This window comes from Rhinolophus sinicus, chromosome 12 (assembly GCF_057876585.1).
Source record: "Rhinolophus sinicus isolate RSI-liver-muscle chromosome 12, RSI-T2T, whole genome shotgun sequence".
Taxonomy (NCBI): Eukaryota; Metazoa; Chordata; class Mammalia; order Chiroptera; family Rhinolophidae; genus Rhinolophus; species Rhinolophus sinicus.
Window position 1 is genome coordinate 41698782 of NC_142512.1, and position 21286 is coordinate 41720067.

General features: G+C 49.4%; 1 protein-coding gene and 1 long non-coding RNA gene across 2 annotated transcripts; one reads left to right on the top strand and one right to left on the bottom strand.

The window, feature by feature from the left end:
- Window positions 1-1482: 1482 nt before the first annotated feature.
- LOC141568986 (uncharacterized) lies at window positions 1483-7201 on the bottom strand. The gene is made up of 3 exons (XR_012492339.2): window positions 7126-7201; window positions 3659-3842; window positions 1483-2118 (listed from the first exon to the last, which is right to left on the bottom strand). It is a non-coding gene; the product is annotated as an uncharacterized LOC141568986 (long non-coding RNA).
- Window positions 5857-21217, top strand: HROB (homologous recombination factor with OB-fold). The gene is made up of 10 exons (XM_019752327.3): window positions 5857-6927; window positions 7894-7944; window positions 10410-11576; window positions 12829-12912; window positions 14287-14427; window positions 15006-15114; window positions 15312-15397; window positions 15759-15884; window positions 17258-17375; window positions 19329-21217. Exons 1-10 carry the CDS (start codon window positions 6925-6927, stop codon window positions 19418-19420), a joined length of 1977 nt encoding a protein of 658 aa, XP_019607886.3. The 5' UTR covers window positions 5857-6924; the 3' UTR covers window positions 19421-21217.
- The last annotated feature ends 69 nt before the right edge of the window (window positions 21218-21286 follow it).

Consider the following 21286-nt stretch of genomic DNA (forward strand, 5'->3'; position numbering starts at 1 on the left):
GAACGGCCTTGTCACATATATCATCATTCTCACGACTCTAAAGTAGATATTATGTACTCCATCTTATAGATAAGGAGCTGGAGGCCCAGAAGGTTAAGCAACCCATAATTGGTAGGGCCAGGGCAGAACCCAGGCTCTTTGGGTGCAGCACCAGATGAGGCCTCTATAGGTTTGAGGGGTCTCTCCCAAACAGGCAAAGACAGCCATGTCCTCTTTCTCCTGGGAATTCCTTGAGGACCCAGGACATCCTGACAAGAAGTCCTTTATTGACGGTCTGGAAGGCATACTCCACCATCCTTAAGCAGTAGGGTCTCCGGCATATCCATGAGGACACATCCTGCCCAGCAGACAGAGAAACAGAAAACCGACTTTATCTGCACCATTTCATTTCATCCTCCCAACCCCACAAGGTGCGTGCTGTTACTATTATTATTGTCTCCGCTTTTAAGATGAAGGACCTAAGATTCAGGAGAATTAAGGAACTTGCCAAAAGCCAGAAACTTAGTAAATGAAAATGCAAGGATCTGACCCCAGGTAATAGGAGCCCAGAGCCGGCTCAGTTTAATCACTGGATCCCACCCCAGTGAGAGGGTATAGACCTTACCACTTACCAACTGTGAATTTGGAAATTTACTTACTCTCTTAGAATCTGTTTCAGCACCTATAAAAATGGACAGTGATATCTTCCTCACTGGGTTGCTGGGACATGACATGGTGTACCTGTGTGAAGGCCTAGCTCGGGCATGGCAAAGGACAAGCCCCACCCTCACCTCCAGCCTTGCTATTACCACTCCCTGGTTCTGGACCAGCTGAAATGCTATTGGCCATTTCCAGACCAAGCAAGGTACTCAACCTTCCACACCGGAAATGACCTCTGCCCCCACCCTTTCTCACATTCTCACATTGCTGTTTCCAGCTCCTAGGCTCCAAATCCCACTCTCCTAAACTCTGAATTGCCCTGGTGGGGCATGGGGGTGGGGGGTGGGAGGCAGGGTTGCAAGCCCAGATAGCCATCCCTAAGTCTGTTTCCCTGCCAAGAATCTTACAGGAGTACTCCAGACTAGGGTTGCCAGAATTAGCAAATAAAAATACAGGATGCCCAGTTAAATTTGAATTTCAGATAAACATGGAATAATTTTATACAGTACTTATATTAAGAGTTCATGACTGTTTAAACTTATGTTATTTATTTTTATACTTATATTTAAAAATTATTCCTTATCTGAAATTCAAATTTAAATGGGTATCTGTATTTTGTCTGGCATTCCTACCTCCTACCCCCAGACCGCAAGATCAGGTTAGAGATTGACCTTAATGGCAGACAGCCCAGCAAGTGGCTTTTCTTAAAAGTTTTTAGATAACTTTAAATATAATTTACATAATATAAAATTTACCCATTTTGAGTGTACAATTCAACATTTTTTATTAAATTTACCAAGTTATACAACCATCACAAAATCCAGTTTTAAAACATTTCATCACCCCAATAAAATGCCCATTTACAGTTAATTACCGTTACCTCCCCTACACATGGCTTTTAAAACATTTAACAAATTAATTACTTTTTCTGCTGTAAAAAGTCAAACTTTTTTTTTTTTATTAAAATTTATTTGGGGCAGCCAGATGGCTCAGCTGGTTAGAGCATGAACTCTAAACAACAGGGTTACTGGTTCGATTCCCACATGGGCCCTGAGCTGCTCCCTCCATAACTAGATTGAAGGACAACGACTTGGAGCTGATGGGCCCTGGAGAAACACACTGTTCTCCAATATTCCCCAATTTAAAAAAAAATAAAAATGTTTTTTTAATTTATTGGGGTGACAATGGTCAACAAAACTACATAGGTTTCAAGTGTACAATTCTATAATACATAATCTATATGTTTCATTATGTGTTCACCACCCAGAGTCAGCTCTCTAGAGTCAGTTCTCCTTCCATCACCATACAAAAAGGTCACACTCTTGGGCCAGCCTGGTGGCTCAGGCGGTTGGAGCTCCGTGCTCCTGACTCCGAAGTCTGCCAGTTCCATTCCCACATGGGCCAGTGGGCTCTCAACCACAAGGTTGCCGGTTCAACTCCTCGAGTCCCGCAAGGAATGGTGGGCTCTGCCCCCTGCAACTAAGATTGAACACGGCACCTTGAGCTGAGCTGCCTCCCAGATGGCTCAGTTGGTTGGAGCGCAGGCTCTCAACCACAAGGTTGCCAGTTCGATTCCTCAAAACCCGCAAGGGATGGTGGACAGCGCCCCCTGCAACTAGCAATGGAAACTGGACCTGGAGGTGAGCTGCGCCCTCCACAACTAAGATTGAGGGGACAACAACTTGACTTGGAAAAAAGTCCTGGAGGTACACACTGTTCCCCAATAAAGTCCTGTTCCCTTTCCCCAATAAAATCTTAAAAAAAAAAAAAAGTCACAGTCTTAATGTAGAAATTCTAGGGGGGGAATCAGAAAAGTACAAAGAAGTAAATAAAAGCACTCCTAAATCCATAATCCAAGAACAATTATTAATAATTGAGCAAATACTTTTCTAATATTTTTTCCATGCTCATATTTTTTCAAGAAAAAACTGTACACAATATCTTACAATTTGATTTTTCACAAAAATATTCCCATGGTATCAAATCTTCTTTCACATCATTTTCAGTGATTGCATAGTCTGCCATTGTGCTGTTTTACTACAGTTTCTTTATTCAATCCCCTTTTGATGGACATTTGGGTTGCTTCCTATTTTTCACCATTTTAAATAATGTTGTGACGCACATTCTTGCAGCTAAACCTTTGCACACATCAATGATTATTTTCTTAGGATAAATCCTTACTACTGGAGCTGTTTTGTCAAAGGGTTCACACATTTTTAAGGCTTTTGATGATATTTTCTGACCCAGTAAGGGACACCACCATGGGACACAGTTGTCCAAGTCAGAATGCTCAAGTAAGGTTCAATCCAAGAGGAGAAGGCTAATTGATGGAGAGTAGTGGGGAACAGGTAGCTGAGCACAGGTGAAGGAGTACAGAGGAGAGAAGATACCAGGCTCTGAAGATTGTCAGGTACTGGGGACACACTGTGTGGGACTTCCCTGGAAAGCAGAGGAATACTCTTGCCCCCTCCCCACCCCCTCCTCACCACCAGCCATAGGTGCTCCAGGCAGCAGCTTCAGCAACTCCTTTCCCGCAGCCCCCATGTTTGTCTTCATGCTCCTCCCAGCAAGCTGGAAGCCCTTTGCCGAGATCCAGCCAGCTGCAGCCACCCCTGAGTCCCGCCCACCAAGAGAAACGACTGGGTCAGCCTCACTTCCAAAGGCAGACCCTGGCACCCCACCAGGGGTCCAGCCTCCCTGCCCCCACCCCCCAGCCTAGGAGGAAGACCAACTCCGAGAGCCTTGGGCGGTGGGGGTTGGATTTGGGGGCATAGATCTTAAGGTGACTCACATGCCACCGGAGGGGAGAAAGGCTGAGGGGATGAATGGATTGCAAACCAGAGGGAGGGGCTAAGAAGAAGAGCTTTGGTGCCTTGATTCGCCCGCATCAGTTTCTTCCACATCTGCAATGCGTGGGGTTGAACGATCCCACTGGGGGGTTGGAGGGGAGGGCTGGGCGGCTGGCTGACGTTTGCTTCCCGCCTGCTGGGTCGGCCCCAGCAGTTCATGAATGACTCACCTCATTGTCAGGCTGATTCACTGCTCGCCTGGGGACTTAGGGGGTGGGGAGGCGGCAGCAGCCCCCTCTTTACGTCTCACACGCGCGCACACACACGCGCATACACGTGCGCACAAACACGTGCGCGTGGGGCTCTAGCGGGTCCATTTATCTGCTGGGGTCAGGATGCCTTAGTTGGATTTCCCTGTTAAGAAGGAGAGGGATGCACGCCACTGGTCAATGAAGAACAAGTCTGAGATTTCCGTGCATAGTCTACCTGTGGCTATCTACGTTCAAATTATTAAAATTCCATCCCTCAGTCTCACTAGCCACATTTCAAGTGCTCAATAGTCACATGTGGCTAGTGGCTGCTCTATTGGACAGTGCAGACAGAAAATATTTCCATCTACACAGAAAGTTTTATCCCACAGTGCTGGTCTACACAGCCTTCATACACACAAAGCCACAGAGACCTCACCTCCCAGAAACACATACCACAATCCTCTAATGCAGCACAAAACACACATTTCATTCCACATACTCACTCAACATGCAACACCCACCCACCAACACAACCACGTAAGATTCTCTGTGTGTACACACTTGCAGTGTATGCCACTGTCCAGACCAAGGCAAATGTCATAGAAGCACATAAACACACGCATCAGTACACTAATTTGCATACAACTATTCATATGATAAAAATACAAATTAGGGCAAAATGCATTTGCAAATATGCTGAAATGAATACAAACTGAAGCCATGTGATTCCCATAACAAATCTCAGCACGTTTGCAAACGCAAGTAGGGGGTAAAGGAACCCACATTGTTGAGCCCCTGCCAACATGCCAAGGCATTGTCCATTTCAATGCATTAATTCATTTACTCTCACAGCAACCCTGTGAAGAAGATGTATTATTCTATTATGATAGATGAGACAACTAAGGTTCAGAGAGGTAAAGTAACTTACCCAAGGTCACACAGCCAGTTAGCAGCAGGGTCAAATATGAACCAAGATTTGTCTAGCCAATGCAGCATGCTATCTCCAAATATATATACACACACACACACACACACACACACACACTCCAAGTGTGCTCTCCTTTGTACCTAAGAAAATGAGGCTCCTTATCCAGCAACTGCCTGTACTTGCAGAAGTGAGCATATAGTCGCCCAGTCTCATTTGCACTCCCTCCTGACAAATGGCATTAAGTCATTTCAACAAACGCTTGCTGAGTGTCTTCCATGTGCCAGGTCCCATGCCAAGTGCTGGTTCACAAAAGTAAAAAGCCATAGTTGTTGCCCTGAAGGAGTTAAAAGTCCAGCAGGGAGGTGTGAGGGAAACTTGAAGACAATACAGGGCATACAAGAGACCCAAGCTATCATAGAGGTAGGCCCTAAATGCAGGGCACCGAGGAGAAAGAAACCTGGATCTGTCTGGGACAGTTAAGGAAGGCTTCTTAGAGGAGGCAGCCTGTGACCTGAGGCATGAAGAACGAGTGGAATGGAGAGGAATTCGTATTAACTGAGAGGTTGGTTGAGGATGAGAGGGTGGGAAAGCAGATGCCAGGGCATCGCGGGCCCTGGGAATCTTAGATATCATCCTCTGGTGCCTGGGAAGGATTGAAGAATTATTACAGCAGAAAAATAGATCCCATTTACATGTAGAAAGAATGGACAGAGGGAGGAGATCTTGGACTAGGGAGACCATGCAGGAGGCTACTGCAATAGTCGGGGTAGGAGACAGTAAGGCCTGATGTAGAGTGTAAGGCATCTGGACAAAATGAGGGATGGGGTGGGAATGGAGGGTTAAGGTGTATCCTGGTCCTGAGAAAAGCAAGGCAACAGACTTGTGACCCATGAAAATGTGATAAAAGCCATGGATTCTCTCTCAAAGCAAGGCACATGTGCATAGGCACATGATGTTTTGCATATAATTATAAGGGACTTATATTTCCTGAAGCCCCAGGTTAAAACCCAGTTCCTTGAAATTGGCCTCCATTTGGACATATGGCAGGTAAACTGGTCCACATGAAGCTATGATGGAAGCCATAGGCTGCCCATGGGTGAACCCAGGCCAAGCCATCTTGGGGAAGAGCTAGGGCTGGCTCAGATCAGATGGTTAAGAACTCGAGTCAGAGACCTTCCTCCTCCCTTTTGAGTGCTTGAAACTATGCAGCCCTGGCTGTCATTCTGACTAGCCCTGTAGTGACAAGCAAAAAGTGAAACTGAGTTAGGACTAAGGGTCATTAACCAGAACCAGCTTTAGTGACAAACACTGGCATTCACTAGGCCCCTCCCTATCTTTCTACACAACTCTCCTGGACTCTATCTTTTGATCTGTGTCTCCCTGACTTGTTTGTGAACTTGAGGGCACAAGGAGTCATTCATTTCTCTATCCCCAGTGTCAATCACAGTGCGTGATACAAGGTAGCTGTTGTGTTATTCAATAAGCTCTATTGTGCATTGTGCTAAGTGCTCGGGATACAAGGTTGAACAAGCTAGACAAGGTCCCTGCCTTCAGGGAGCTCAGATTCTAGTTAGAAAGGCACACAATAAAGATGTAAACCACGACAATTATAAATTATGAAAAGTGAGAAGAAAATAGTTGTGATGGGGGAGGCATGTTACTTGAGAGAATGGGTGACAGGGAAGATCTGAGATCTAACCTGAAACATGAAGGATGAAGAGCCAGACCGATAACATCTTTGCTTAATAAATATGTTGCAAGGATAGATGGATGGATTGATGGATAGATGGACAGACAAACCAACGGGATGGATTATGGTGTGAATGAGAGTCACGTTCAAGTACCTAATCCCTAGTGTATTTAACACAACAGAGGAGGATGGGCATCGTTGGGCCTAATGAGCCCAAGTTTGCCAACCTTGGTCTCACCGGAACGCGTGTTGAACCATCTCGACCCGGGCCAAGGGGCCGCTGGGGGGCGACCGAGAGCCCATCCGTTTCCCTTTAAGGCCGGGGCGGAAGACTGGATGATGAAGGGCCTTTGGGTCGGCGGGATAGAAATGGGCCCGCCCCTTTAAGAGGGCGGAGAAACTGGAGTGGCGGCGACTTCGAATGCGGCCTAGGGCACCGGCCCTCGGCTTCTCGGCGACCCTCCCTGGGCCTCCGCCCGGCTCGCAGAGACCTCTTCGACCTCGCCCCAGAGACAACGTCTCCCGGACTCCGACCCTCCCGCTCCAGGCCAAGTCCGAGGCCCCGGCGACCCCTTAAGTTGGGGATTGACCGGCTAACCCTTTGGCTGGAGCCCACCAGCCATCGCCATGGTAATGCCGCGCCCGCGGCCGCCGGGCCTTCAGGCCCCGGGGTCGGCTAACTGCCTTCCGGGTTCCAGCCCCTCACCCGTGCGAGTTGCAGGGCCGGGTCAATGTTTAAATGAGAGGTCGGTGAGATAGGAGACCTGGGCTCGAGTCAGGGCTTGGCATGGACGCACCCGGAGACCTGGGAAGGCTTTCTGCACTCACCGCCTTCGGGGCCTGTTTTCTTCCTGTTACCTTCCATCTCTTCTCGGAGAACTCCTGTTCATCCTATCAGGGGCGGGCGGCTCAAACGTCACGCCCCTGAGCCCTCCCCCTGCCCCCCAACCCGTCCACTCTGACCCTTGGACACTTAGGCGTAGGTATCCTAACTGTAGCTCTTGCTGCTCTGGCATCTGGGGTTAGGCACAGCCCTTGGCTCTGAGTTTGATGCACATGTAAGAGCTGGCCACAGCAGCCCTGCTGCTTAGAAAGAAGGAACCATGGATTGGGGCATCCCACCTTCCTGGGACCCTAGCCTTTGGGCATGTCATTAGATAGAAGAAAACTACTGGCTTGGCTTTAGAAACAAGCCCATTGTGCTGGGCATGCTTGGATTTATGGTCCTGTCTTATGTCTGACAAAGGTTCCTCAGGCCAGACCTTTGGATGTTGCAAAATCCCTAGGCCCATGTGCACAGCGCTGAGTTTGAAGAATAACTCATGCTCCCTTTGGCAGCCTTCCCTTTGCCTCCTACCCCCTCTTCCAAGATTAATACAGGCAGATCTCAGTGGATTTCAATCATCTAAGTCTTTAAGTAAATCCCATCTCTTCTCTCATCCCTTATTCCTCCCCCAACACTAGCAAAACAAACAAACCAAAAACAGTACACCTGATGGTCTTGTTAGAATTGGGAAGAAGCAGAGTGAGCACAGAATGTACTTGCAAACAGTAAGTATTTCTCCTCCAACCTAGATTGCTTTGTTTTCCTTTCAGGCGTGCAGTTTGCAGAAGCTATTTGCTGTGGAAGAGGAGTTTGAAGATGAGGTAAGGAAGTGTTGCTGATCAGAGGAGGTCTTAAGATGTAAATACCCAGGCCAGGAACATTGCGGAGCAGTCGGCGCATCTCCTTTTACTTGATATGTACTTTTTTTGTTTTGTCTGTGAGAGGCTGAGAAGTGATGAGAAATGTAAACAACCTACTTAACTGTCTTAGAAACAAATACAAAGCCAGGGAGACGAGCTGCCTGATTGTCATACCTTTAAATTATAAGGGCCCTTGCCTGGAAGCTGTGTAGTGTGGATGATTTGAATCACCTTCTTGATGACACACTTGAGGTGGGAAGAAAGTTTATGGAGAGCCAGAGACAGCACAGTAATTGGATGGCAAGAGGCCTGGGGTCACCAACTGGTTACGTGAGCCAGGGCAAATGATTTCATTCTCTGGCCTTCCATTTTTATCTTCTGCAATATGAGGGGCGTTCTTCTGCCTCAAATGCTCTTCCCTTCTCTTTCCTCAGAAAATGAGGGATTAGATTAGATCTGAAGCTGGTACATTAGAATCACTCCTGTTGAGGTCCTACCACACACCAATTAAATCAGAATTTCTGGTGATGGGCCCAGGCAAGGGTATTTCTAACCTCTGGGGGCAGCCGGAGGCCACTGAACTAGAGATCTCCACAGTTCTCTTAGATCCAATAGATATAGTTTCATCTGGGAGGTCCCGGATTGTGACCTCAAATCCTTTTCAGAAAGAGGTAGGATTTAGGTGTATAAAGCCCAAAAAGGTAAATTAACCTGCTTAAGACTATCACCAACATACAGGATGAGGTCTTGGCCCCCTGACACCAATCTAACATACATGGCAACTACTAAACTACATTTATAGAATAAAATTGCTCTATTTTATTAATGACAAGCCATTCAAATCTAAACCTTCTTTTTCTCTCCCAGTGCTTGGCTGTAAATATCACATTTTAAAGTTTGTCCAGATGCCCAATTGGTGCCGAGTATGAATGCTGCATTAGAGACCCATCTGGCAGCCCCAGCCCCAGACTCCTTTCCCTTGAGGCTTTTGGAACCTGAGGTTTGAAGGGGGGAAATGGCCTTCCTCAGACGTCTCAAAAGTCAGTCTCTGGCTTGTCTCATTCATTGAGGCCCTAGGTCATAGTGACAAGGGCACATATGGGTTCTAGTCCTGGTTCTGTGAAGTTACTTAAGCTCTTTGAGTCTTGGTTTCTGCATTCATAAGACAGGAATAATAACACTACTTATTCATAGGGCTATTGCGAGAATTCATTGAGAGAATTCTGGTAAAATGTTTACGTGGCATCTGGCACCCAGTGAGGTTTCAAATGTTAGATGTTTTTTTATCACTTGGAGATTTGATTGTCATTTTTACAAATAATTCAAAACTGCCAGCTTTGTCAAAGAGATGTGTCTTTGTCTTTCAGCTTTGGAGATGTGTGATTACAGTCTGAAAAAGTGACTGTTCAGTGACCCTCTTGGGTCTTACCAGGTGATGGTAGGACTGCTAGGCTGGTAATGAAATTAAGAGTAAAGGAGTCTGACAGCTCAAGTTTCTGTTCCATGACCAGTTCCTTTCCCCCTTCCCAGGGCAGATGACATCATGTCTGAGAGTGAGCTCTTCCTGAGAAAAGGAATCCATCACCTCCCAGGGTCATCAGGATTTTATGCTGCAGTAATTCTGATACTATTATTATTATTGTCATTATCATTACTGTATTCTAATGTAGTTATGCTGGAATATGCTATTCTCCTGATAATACGCAAAGCAGGAAAAAACCTTTCTCTAACCCAGACAATCCAGTACGGCAGCAGGAGGTGCAGGGGGGAGGGGACCTTCCTGTCAGTTAAATCAGCGGTTCTAACTCAAAATCATCCTCAGAACAGGTCTGTTGCTCTTGAAGGTGTCAGTTTCACTTTGCTTCCCAACTGGAATCCATACTTAATTTAACTTGCCTGAAAAGCTATATTTAAGTTTTGCCTACTAGGCCTCTCTGGCTTACTGAAGGCCACACGCACGCGTGCGTGCATGCGTGTGAGTGTGTGTGTGCCGGGGGTGAGGAGTGGGCTGGGGACAAGCAGCGTGACCTGCTGGACAGATCCCTAGTGCACAGGCTGGATACCAGAAAGATAGTTTTCTTGTGACCTTAGATGATTTGTTTGACTCCCTGGTGTGTCTTGGTCCATTTGCTTCTCCTGCTGTTTCCCCCATTACCACCACTGCCCACCCCCACCACACACACCTGAGATTGAAGAAAGAGAGAGAAGCTACCTGAAGACTTAACCTGTGAATGTTTCTGGTAGAAGCCTGGGTGGGCTCATGGGCATGGTCAAAGGTGATGAGAAATTCCAACATTGCCTTTCATGCCTTGGTTTCTTGCTTGTGTGTATCTGCACATAAATACACACCACATGCCTGAAACAATAAAAGCAGTGTATTTCTTGATTTCCAGGTGCCATGACGCACGGTCTCTGCTTCTTTGTAGGATTTCTTGTCTGCTGTGGAGGACGCAGAGAACCAGTTTGCAGGCTCACGGCCTATGAATGCTGGATGCCTCAGGCCTGTGTCTTCTAGGCCACAAGAGACCGTGCAGGCACAATCTTCCAGGCATCTGCCATCAAGCCCCACTGCTCCTTCAGAGGCTTCGGGCCTACCAGCCCTGGGACTCCGCCTTCCTACCTCCAGCATGCTCAGGGCTGTCAGGTGTCCACCTTCCCCAGGAACCACCTCCCTAAAGCCTATCTCGACCTCCAGCAGAAGAGTGATGCTGACAGAGGTGCTCAGAGAGCCAGCAAGACCCCTGTCCTCCCACCCACTGCTTACCTTCGAGAGCCAACAGCAGGTGATTGGTGGCTTTGAGGGACCTGAACAAGATGAATTTGATAAGGTCCTGGCAAGCATGGAGCTGGAAGGGCCTGGCATGGAGCTGGAACTTGGAGTTGGCAGTGAAGCCACAGGAATCCTGCCCACCTTACAGCGGAAAGACTCAATATTGGCTAAAAAGGCTCGGGTAGCTGATCTGAGCAGATCTTGCCAAAAGGGGCCCATGCCTGCCCCCCACATAACTAGTATCACGTCAGTTCCTGAACAGAATCAGCCTCCAGATTCTATTGGCCACTGTAGGACTCCACAGCACCATTTGAGACCTGGTGCCACGGGTAACCTTCCTATTCCAACTGCCTCAGCAGTTCCCGCTCAACAACCCCAATGGGAAGTCTCTCCCAAAGGTCCCCCTCTTCAAGCACTCCAGCCTTTCCAAGCTACTGGCAGGCCTATTCAGAGAACTCAAAATCACGGCCCCAGTCAGCCATTCCAATCTCCAAATGCCTGCTTGAGTGGCAAATCTCATTTCCACGGACCACGAACTCCCAACTCAAACTGTTCTACTCCTTCAAGGACTGTCTCTGGCTTTTTCCCTCGGGGGCCTTTACAGCCCCGAGCTCCAATGTCTTCTGTCAAGTCGCCTATCATCACCCCAAAGGGCCCCCATTCCTGTCTGGTTCCCCAAGCAGCTCTGCAGACACCCATAGTCACCAACCACCTGGTGCAGCTCGTCACTGCTGCCAACCGGACACCACAGCGGCCCCCTCGAACTGCCACCCAAGCCAAAACACGCCGCTTCCCTGGCCCCGCAGGGATCCTTCCTCACCAGGTGAGTGACAGCTTCTCTCTGGAAGCAGCCAGAGCCATCCAGGACATTGAGGGGCGAAGGAGAGAAACAGAGTTGCAGCACTGTCCAGTCCCAGAATATCTTCACTCTTGGGGGGAGGAAAGGAAGGAAGTGCAGAAGGGGAGGGTCTTCAAAGCTATGGAAGAATCAGAAGAAGTGGGAAGGAAGAATTGCAGGCTCGGAAAACCACACGTGAGAGGGTGCTTAAGGCTCTGAGAACTGCACAGTTTTCATGTTTGTTGAGCACCTACTGTTTGCTAGCACGGATTGGAAGATTCACTCACTTATATTTGCTAAGGACTTACATGTGTTGGGCAATTTGCTTGGAACTGAGAACATAGAGATTAAAATAGAAATAGTTCCTGTCCTAAGGAGCTTACAGTGTAATAGAAGCAGCAGATGTGAACAAACAATTATACATAAAATGCACAGTGTGAGCAGAGGTCATTCCGTGGGCGCTGGGAGACACTGGGCTCCTTGGGCTTGCTGCGTGGGCTTTGAATGGCTGAGTAGGAGTTGACAGGTGTGTGTGTTGGAAGGCTGGGTTCTGAAGGACATTTCAGCAGTAGGGAGATGGAAGAGTGTGTGCAGGGCACAGAGGTATAAAAGCAGGATGCTCCCGGAGAGCCACAGCACAGTTCACTGTGGCTAATGTGTGGGTCACGTGGGGAAGCTGGGGCTGTGCTGAGAGTTCGGATTTCAGCAGTGGTGGAAGGACAGGATCCATCAAACTAGTCTTGGATCAGATCCCAGATCACTGGACTTTGAGGATCTGGTCTGGTTTTGGTAGGTTCACCCCATCCTCTCATTTTAAAGGTGTTTGAAGCAGTTTCTGCCTGTTAGTTGCTCTTCCCTAGGACTTGAACAGAAATCCGAGGAGGCCATCTGCATTCCACCAGGGCTGGATCTCTATAGGGAAGGGTTAGGGCCCTGAGAAAGGACTTGTGGAAAGCTGTCCCTTCTCATATCGCAGGCCTCTCTATTCAGGTCATTGCCCCTTCAGGAAGCCCTGGGTTTTGCTCCTGGGCCATCTCCAGTTTCCTCACATTCCCAAAGTGTCTTTTTTGAGCTGCCAACGAGGCTCCTGAGATTTCGTTAGGAGAGATGTAATATGTGTTAATTGTTCTGATAGTTTCCTAACTCATTATGTAACCCATACAAGAAGCTGCACTTGTACATAACAGCTGCTGAGCTTGCTCTCGCCTTCTCCTTCTCTCTCCCTCTGCCTTTGTAGCACAGTGGGAAAAATCTGGAGGAGATCATGGTTTCCACGCCCCAGACTCCGACTCATGGTGCTCTGGTGAAATTCCAGACAGAGGTAACTAATTCTGAGCAAATATTATCTTCTTGGGCATCATTTAAGAGTGAGAGACATCCCTGCGTGTTTTAGGAGTTGAGAATCGGAGTTGAGAACCAGAGTTGAGAACCAGAGTTGATGCTGCTAGGTCTGTTCCCTGGGGTCACTCACCAAAGGGTATTTGGGTAAGGCAGTTTGGGGAGGTGGCAATTTTACTGGTGTAAAGTGAAGGCTATTCTGATGCCAACTGGGCGTTAACCAATGCCATGGGTCCAGCCTTCTTTCCCATCTAAGAAAGAAAGGCCCAGCTAACTCCATCTTTCCTCAGGAGGAGAGTGGAATAAGTATTAGGAAATTGTATCTCAGGAACCCTTCCTCTCAGATTTCTGGGAATTAAGCTGGGAAGGATCTGCCTTCAACTTGCCTCCAGTGGGTTCCCTTTCGGTGGGTGAGACCCAACCCCCTCTTTCCTGGCACTCTGGTTCACCTGCTCTGCCCTGAGATCCCTTTTTACTTTTAATTCTCTCTAGCAGTTTTTCTCTTTGCTGCAGCTCCACAGATCCACCAGTCCATTTGAGATCAAAGCAGTAAATACTCGTCTGGATCAGAGCATTTTCTAATATAAGACGGTTAATGGTTAAAGCCAGGGGCATCTCAGATAAAATGACTAGTTTCAAAATGGCTCAGGCACTCTGGAAGCCTATCAATGTATGTGGGGGCACCCTAGCCTCAAAACTTTTTTTCTCCCCTTTTTCTGCCTCCCCCCCCCCCACCCGCCTGTCCGGTTCAAGCTGTTGTTTCTCAGTCTAGCTGTGTAGGACACAGCTGCTTGGCACATGCGGTATTATGAGGCTTGCGCTACCCCCAGCTGAGGCAGTTGGTTGGCCACTCTCAGCAGCTCATGGCAGCTCTTGCAGGCTGCCGGCAGCACACGGTAGCCCACGGCAGCCCAGCTCCAAGGAGAGCCACTGTTCACAATCTTAGCTGTAGAGGGCACAGCTCACTGACCCATGTGGGAATCGAACCAGTGACCTCGGCATAGGGAGCTCGGCACTCCAACCACCTGAGCCACCAGGTTGGCCCCCAAAACTTGTCAAGTCTAATACAAGAGATAAGCATGGATTGCCTTTTGCTTCAATATAATTAAAGTCAGGACCTGCTTTAAAATACAAGAATATAAAGAGTACCTTTGCTATTGCTGCTAAGTGAAAGATGTGATATGTGACCAGATTTCACATACCGTTTTCTGTCCTTGGAGACAAATGAAAGGAGAAACTGGCAACCATGCTATAGGAAACTTGCCCTTTCTCTCCCACCTCTCCATCCTGTCTCAGTTGAGGTCTATAGCAAGGTGGACCCATTAATACAGGCTCCCCCTCTGCTTTGTGGTGCCAGATTGTTACAAGTTCCCAAGCATCGGTGGAGGAGGATTTTGGGCGAGGCCCTTGGCTGACCATGAAATCTGCTCTGGGCCTGGATGAGAGAGACCCCACCTGCTTCCTCTCCACCTACAGCATTGTCATGGTGCTGCGGAAGGTAAGGGTCCTGGATGCTGAGACCAAAGGGAAGAGCATTATCCCTTTCACTAACCTACTGCCCCCCTTAGGAAAGGGGCTTCTGTTTGCTCCCTCTTACCCCCGGCCTGTTCTGAGCAGCAGTATGAAGTCCTTTTTGTTGTATCTTCCACTCACCTACCTTTTCACTACCATCCACAGCGTTGGGCACAGGCAGAAGGAGAGAGTGGGTTACAGGCATGTCTCTGCACATCCAGGCCTGGATGGGGTGGGGTAAGCACCCTGCTACCTGTCGAGTTCCCCAGAGGTCAAGGGTTGATTGCAGACACGTGTTAGTACATGTTAGCACATATCCCTGCCCGTGGCCTGCCACGATGGAGCGCTATGTAAATACATAGAAAAGAAAGGAGACGGGGAGAGAAATGAAGGATTGCCAGAGGGAGATGGGATGAGCCCTTTAAGACCACAAAGGAAGGTCATCACCACACCTGTACTCTGCCCACCCTCCCACCGTCCGTCCCCCCTGATTTGCCCTGGCACACTTGGGAACCTTACAGGCCGGACGTGGCTGGCTCAGCAAATGCCTCTCCTTGTAAGCAGGCAGCCCTGAAGCAGCTGCCCAGGAACAAGGTCCCCAACATGGCAGTGATGATCAAGTCCCTGACGCGGAGCGCAATGGACGCCAGTGTGGTTTTCAAGGATCCCACGGGTGAGGAATTAAGTCCTGGGAGTATCTGATGAGTGGCCTTCATTCAGGTCAGGAGGTGAGGAGGCGTCACGCTCTCCATTTGCAGATGGAAAAATTGAGGCAGTGAGCAGCCCATTTCCCTTGGTCCCAGCCAGGGCCCAAACCAGTCGCTGTGCTGCCCTTGACCCTGAGACTGATGGGCCATGTGGTATTTGCAGGAGAGATGCAGGGCACGGTGCATAGGTTGCTGCTCGAGACGCGCCAGAACGAGCTGAAGCCTGGCTCAGTGCTGCTGCTAAAGCAGGTATGGGGAGCTTCTCTCTACCCTCCTGCCCTGGAGGAGGCCCCCCTGAGTTGTCTGTGTTGCTCCCTTCCCTCCCAGTGCCCTGGTAAAGAGTGGCTGGGCTGGTGCTGGAGCCCGGCTTACTGGAGCTGGGTAAAGGCCTGACTCCCAGTCTTTGGGAGTGGATGGCTATGGGGTGTTGTGCTGTGCTGGGAGGAGGGAAGGGTAAGTGGTTCTGCTCCGGCGCCAGGGCTGGGGCAGGAGTGATTTGTGTGACCCTGGTACAGAGGCCACCAATGGAGAGGCAGGCAGGGGCCAGGTGGCCATCTGACAGCACCTAGTGCTCCATCAGTGCACTGACCTTCCCCTTCCTCGACTCTAGATTGGAGTGTTTTCTCCTTCACTCCGAAACCACTACCTCAACGTGACGCCCAACAACCTGGTCCATATTTACAGCCCAGATTCTGGGGACGGGAATGTCCTCAAGCCGTGTCAGCCCTTCCCCAAGGTAAGAGGAGCAGGATGGAATGGGGACTGGTAGGGCCACTTGCTGCCTGAATCTTCTGGTTTCTTCCCTTCCCCCATCCGAGGAGCAGAGGTATAAAAGGGGCAGTTGACCTGAGCTGAAGAGATGCCTTTGGGGGCAGGGCCGCCTCCTCCTGTCCCTGGTCCAGCCACCTGCCAGATGGCACAGTAATAGGACCTAGAGGAACAGCTGGCTTCTTGATAAGCCCTGAGTGTCTGATGGCAGGCTTGAACATCGGAGAGGGTAGGAGTCACTTGAGAACTAACCAAGTTGAGGGTCCACGGGGGGGAGGGGGGTGTCCTCAGTAAGTGACTGAGGGTCAGATCTGCTACAGGTGGTCGTGCAGAGAACAGGTGAGCTACAAAAGGCCTGTCAGGTGAGCCAGCTCTGTGTCTTCCCTCCTGGCCTCCAGCTCTGCTAGGGGAGGGGGAACCCCCACAGAACTCTGGTGAGGACACCCACTTTGGAAACTGAGGCAGACTGGGCTTCCAGGCAGCTCTACTCCAGGGTGAGAGAGCAGAGCCTGGCCTTGACTTGGCACACAGCGTCCCTTCTGTGGCCACCCCCACCCTTCCTGGGATCCTGCACTGTTGTCATGGTCTGACCCGGGGGTCAGGAGACCTTGGTAATTTGTAATGTGACTTTGGACAAGTCCGGCCTCCTCCCCTGATGTTGCTTCATCTGTAAAATGAGTGGGTTAGACTCAATAACTTCTAGTAAAATTACACCTTTAGCTCTAACTTACTACTTCCATTTCCCCCATCTTTCCCCTTAACCATCCATATTCTCTCAAAAGCACTCCACTTCAAAAATATCATCTTTACATTTTTCTTTTAAATTTCAAGTCATCCATACTCACTGAAAAAAACTGAAATGGTGCAGAATAAAGCAAAACATGAAACTTACCTCTCTACTCCCATTCCCTAGGGTTAACCATGGTTAATGGTTTAGTTACTAATTTTAATTACCTCTTCCCGTTAGTTAGTTTGAGGATTGGTAACAGTTAATTTTTAATCCCAAGCTAACTCCTCAACGTGTTTCGGAATGGCCTCTTCTCTCTGCTCCAGTTATATTGATTCCCTAAAACATCACATACCCACAGAAACAGAAAAGAAAGTCAGCCACAAAGGTTATTTTGTTTCTGTTTCGTGTTTCTAATTATCTGCTGTTCTGGGTGCCTGGCCTTTCAGGTCCCTCCCCTCAGCGTGGGCCTGGGTGACTGGCCCCCACCACACTCCTCCGTCGTATCTTTTCTGGGCCTCCATCTATTCCTTTGTGGTTGTCTGGGTGGTGATAGTACCGTCCAGAGGGGCTTCAGGGGCACAAGCATCGGTAACTAGATCCTCTGTCTCCAGGATCCAGGAAGCTTCCATGGCAGCCTGCAGCATGAGACTGGGAAGCCTGAGAAAGGCCTCAGAACAGCACAGAACCCAGAGGCAGGAGCCTCCCTTGAGGAAGAACTCCCAGAAGCAGGTACGGCAGTCAGCCCACACAGGAGCAGGAGAGGTTCTAGGTTCTCCTGTTTCCTTTTGAATAGCTTAGCCAGATTCTTCTGGCTGCATCTTCTTCCTCCTTCTGTGAATCTTTGGCTCTTATGGAATCACAGAAATCAGATGTGGTGTCTTCTCTGGCAAGGCTGCAGGCCATAGACTAATTCACAGTGTGATAGGGGCCACATGAAGCAAATAGAGCACGATTCACTGGTCTCCGCCATTGCCAGGCCATGTGCTTTAGCCACAAGGAGGAGGTGGGCTGGCACCATCCTTGTGCCACACCATGAGTCTCCTTGGGCTGATGTCCAGACCACAGAGGCAGATTTCCCCACCCTGACTGAGCTCGGAGGCCCTCCAGGCAGAACTGAGGCGTCAAACATCCATGTGGTTAGGATGGGACCACGATACAGACCTGAGTCCCAAATACAGACCTCTTAGGGGGAGGCCAAGTTGTCACTCAGAAGACAGCGTCACCCAGGTGAAGTCAACAGTCCACGTCTGGTCCTTGGCTTTCTCATTCCACAAATTCAACCCTGTCCACATGAATCAAATTCACAGTAGACCAAGGCTGAAAAACAAAACCCATTTATTTATATCCTATGAAAAAGTATCTCCCCCTTATGCTGAAATCTTCTCTGGAGCCTTGCACTCTTTCCTTGTAAGTAAGCTTGATGACAAGGTGGCTGGCAGTCGTGGAACAAGAGTGAGGAGAGGCCTGCAGACGACTGTGGCTGGTGTCATGTCTCCACTGTAGGGCTACATCTGCCACGCAGGCAGCTGCTCGTGGTGGCTAGACAGGGCTTAGAGACACAAATACTAATTCTTACCCTGAGTCCCAGTTTCCTGACTGCTCGTTTCCCTTCATTTAACATAATGTCTCTCCAAATAGTCACAGCGCAGCTAGTGAGGGGCAACTTTTTTTCGTTATAATCAAATTCCAGTCCTACTTCCCTGGAACAGTGCTGGTCAGCTAATTAAATGTTGAGTCCCCCCAAACTAACCGCTTTCCTTCCAGCAGCAGTGTTTATTGAGTGTTCTTTGCCAGACTGGGAGCGAGGCTCTGCAGGTGTGCTTTCCAGCCTGACTTACTCCTGTGGCTGGCTGCCTGGTCCCATCCATTAAGTGGGAGTTTTCTAGTTGGAATCTGGCATCGGACGGAGCCTGAGGATGGTCACCCTGGCCAAGTGGTTTGACCTCTTTAAACTCTGTTCTTTCGGGGGAAAGTGGGGATTGTAACCGGAACTCCCACGACATGCTCTCTGAAGGGGCTCTGAGATGTAAAGGAAGTGATGAGTGTACCGTGCGTGGCCCTGTGCCTGGCACCGAGCAAGCACTCAGTAAGGGTTAGCTGCCGCTGTTAACAGGAATCGGAGCAACAGGGATTACTGAGGTCAGCCTGGTTTCCAAATGCTCAGACATAAGCACCCATCTGAGAACCATAGTCAGGAGCAGTTACCTTCCTTCCCTACACCCACGGAGGCACTTTGGGGGACAGGATGATGTTTTCTCCCCCTCTTCAGATGAGAAATCAGATTAATGCACTGTGTGACTGTGAACGCATCTAACGGCTTTCCCCAGACTATTTCTCCCACTGTCCAATGAGAGGGTTGCCCCAGGGGACCCCTGCAGCCTTGCTGCTCAGGCACCGAGCCTCTGGATGGAAGGAGAAGGACCACTGAGGCCCAAGGGGAGCCTCTCTCTCAGCGGAACGGCCCGGGCATTCTGCCCCTACCTTTTGTGTGTGGATATGTGGGGAGCAGAGGGAAGGTAGAGGTCAGGCCCCCTGGCCCGGGCACTACTGCCCAGGGAGAGCCACCTCCTGACTGTGCAGCCGGGACCAGGCCCTCCGAAAGGGCAGGAGCCTTGGACTGGAGTCATGTGGAGCCCTGATGTTGTCACTCAATCTACTCACCCTCTCTGTTCTCCCCTACAGATGACCTGGATGGACTCCTGAGTGAGCTCCCTGAGGACTTCTTCTGCGGGATCAGTAGCTGGGACTGCCCCAAGGCAGGGCACCCGCCATGAGCAGGCAGCCTCTGAGCCCCCAAGTGAGGTCTGGTTGTGTGTGATCGTGCCCAAGGGAGAGAGGAAGACCCACATGACTGGGGAATAGGCAAAGCTCTGGCCTGCTGTGGCTGCCTGCGCCCTGGACGCTTTCCTTGAGAGCAGCCTGTCCCTCGGAATCTGCACTGCCGTCACTTTGGATCATGGTTGGCACACCGGAATTCAGCCCAGGACTGGCTCTCCTGCCCTGCTGTCGTCTAAGCCCCGGGGTGCATTGTTCCTTCTGTGACAGGGAAGGTGTGTCACTCTCTCATCTCAGCTTGACTTTAGAGGATGTTGGGCCTGGTTCCTTTCCTCCCTAGTTCCTGGACAGCTGAGGGTCCTAGAGGAGCCGCACCACAGCGGTGGTAACCTGTGCCCCTCCACAGGGAAGGGACACACGCAGACTTGCCCCTGCTTTGTCTCCTGAGGCCTGTAGCTGCCCAGCTCGGCTGTATCCAAGGTTCCCAAGTGCAGGGGCAGAGGAGTGGCTGTGGCACTTTGTTCTGAAATAAGGCAGCCACTTGCTTCACTGCCTCCCCCCCTTTCACCCTCACTGCTGCTTATCCTGCTCGCCCTGCCAGTGGTGCTTTGACCCGGGCAGAGCCAAGCTACTCATTCTCATTCATTCATTCTCTGTCTCTCTCTCCCTCCCCACTTCCCCTTTCTCTTTCAACTTTTCCTTTTAGACAGTTTTAGATTTACAGAATTATTACGAAGCTGTTACAGAGAGTTCCCATGATACCCCACATTCGGCTTTCGCTATTCTTACCATCTTACGTCAGTATGATGTCACAATTAGAGAATCAGTACTGATATATGAATATTAACTGAACACCATACTTTATTCAGATTTACTGTTTTCCCCCGATGTCCTTTCTCTGTTCCAGGATCCCATGTTCCATTTAGTCATCGTGTCTCTTTAGGCTCCTCTTGGCTGTCACCATGTGTCAGACTTTCCTTGTATTTTATGACCTTGGCAACGGCAACTTTGAGGAGTATGGCTGAGGCATGTTGTAGGATGCCCCTCTATTGGAATTTGTCTGATGTTTTTCATGATTATGTGTTTTGGGAGGAAGGCCACAGAGATAAGGTGCTATCGACATGACATTGATGACCTTGATCACCTGGCTGAGGTCAGGTTTGTCAGGTTCTTCCGCTGTAAAGTTACTCTTTATTCCCCTCCCTTTCCCTACTGTCCTCTTTGTACGGAAGTCACTGTGTGTAGCCCACACGTAAGGCATGAGGAGCTATGTTCCACCTCCTGAAGGGCAGAATATCCACATAGATTATTTGGAATTCTTCTGCACGGGAGATTGGTCTGCTCTCCCTCGTTTTTTTAAATTCAGTTATTCATTTATGTCAGTATGGACTCATGGGTATTTATTTTATGCTTTGGGTTCTAATCCAATACTACTTTATTTATTTTGATGCCAAGTGACAACTGTTGCTTCTCTGTACCACCTTTCAAACCACAGTTGGACAAGGGGCATGGGTGAGGTGTAAAAGGTTTAATTACACCAAGTTGGCAACTTTGTTTTTCTTCTCTGGAACTGGTGGGAAGAAAGGAAGTTTCTCCCAACTCATGGATGAGGGGTATGTGGGTTAACGACCCCAGTTTGACCACCAGCCTCCCCTGCCTCAGCCTGTCTTCAATAAGCAGCTGCGTCGGGGCCTCCTACGGGCTTCGTACTCGCGGAAGCGTTCATCTCCCTTTTCCCAAAGAGGATGGCCCATGGATCCCAGTCTCAAGGCTGAAGTGAGCAAGTGCTTGCAGAACTCCATGCTCAGCTGGCTGCTGGTTGCAGTGGGGCCCTGTTCTAGAAGGCTTCTGTGTTCCAAGCCCAG

Excerpts from the sequence above, each read along its gene's own strand:
- HROB (XM_019752327.3), top strand. Across the intron at positions 7,945-10,409 it reads AAGAGGAGTTTGAAGATGAG|GATTTCTTGTCTGCTGTGGA; the intron begins GTAAGGAAGTGT and ends GCTTCTTTGTAG. Across the intron at positions 15,115-15,311 it reads GGTTTTCAAGGATCCCACGG|GAGAGATGCAGGGCACGGTG; the intron begins GTGAGGAATTAA and ends TGGTATTTGCAG.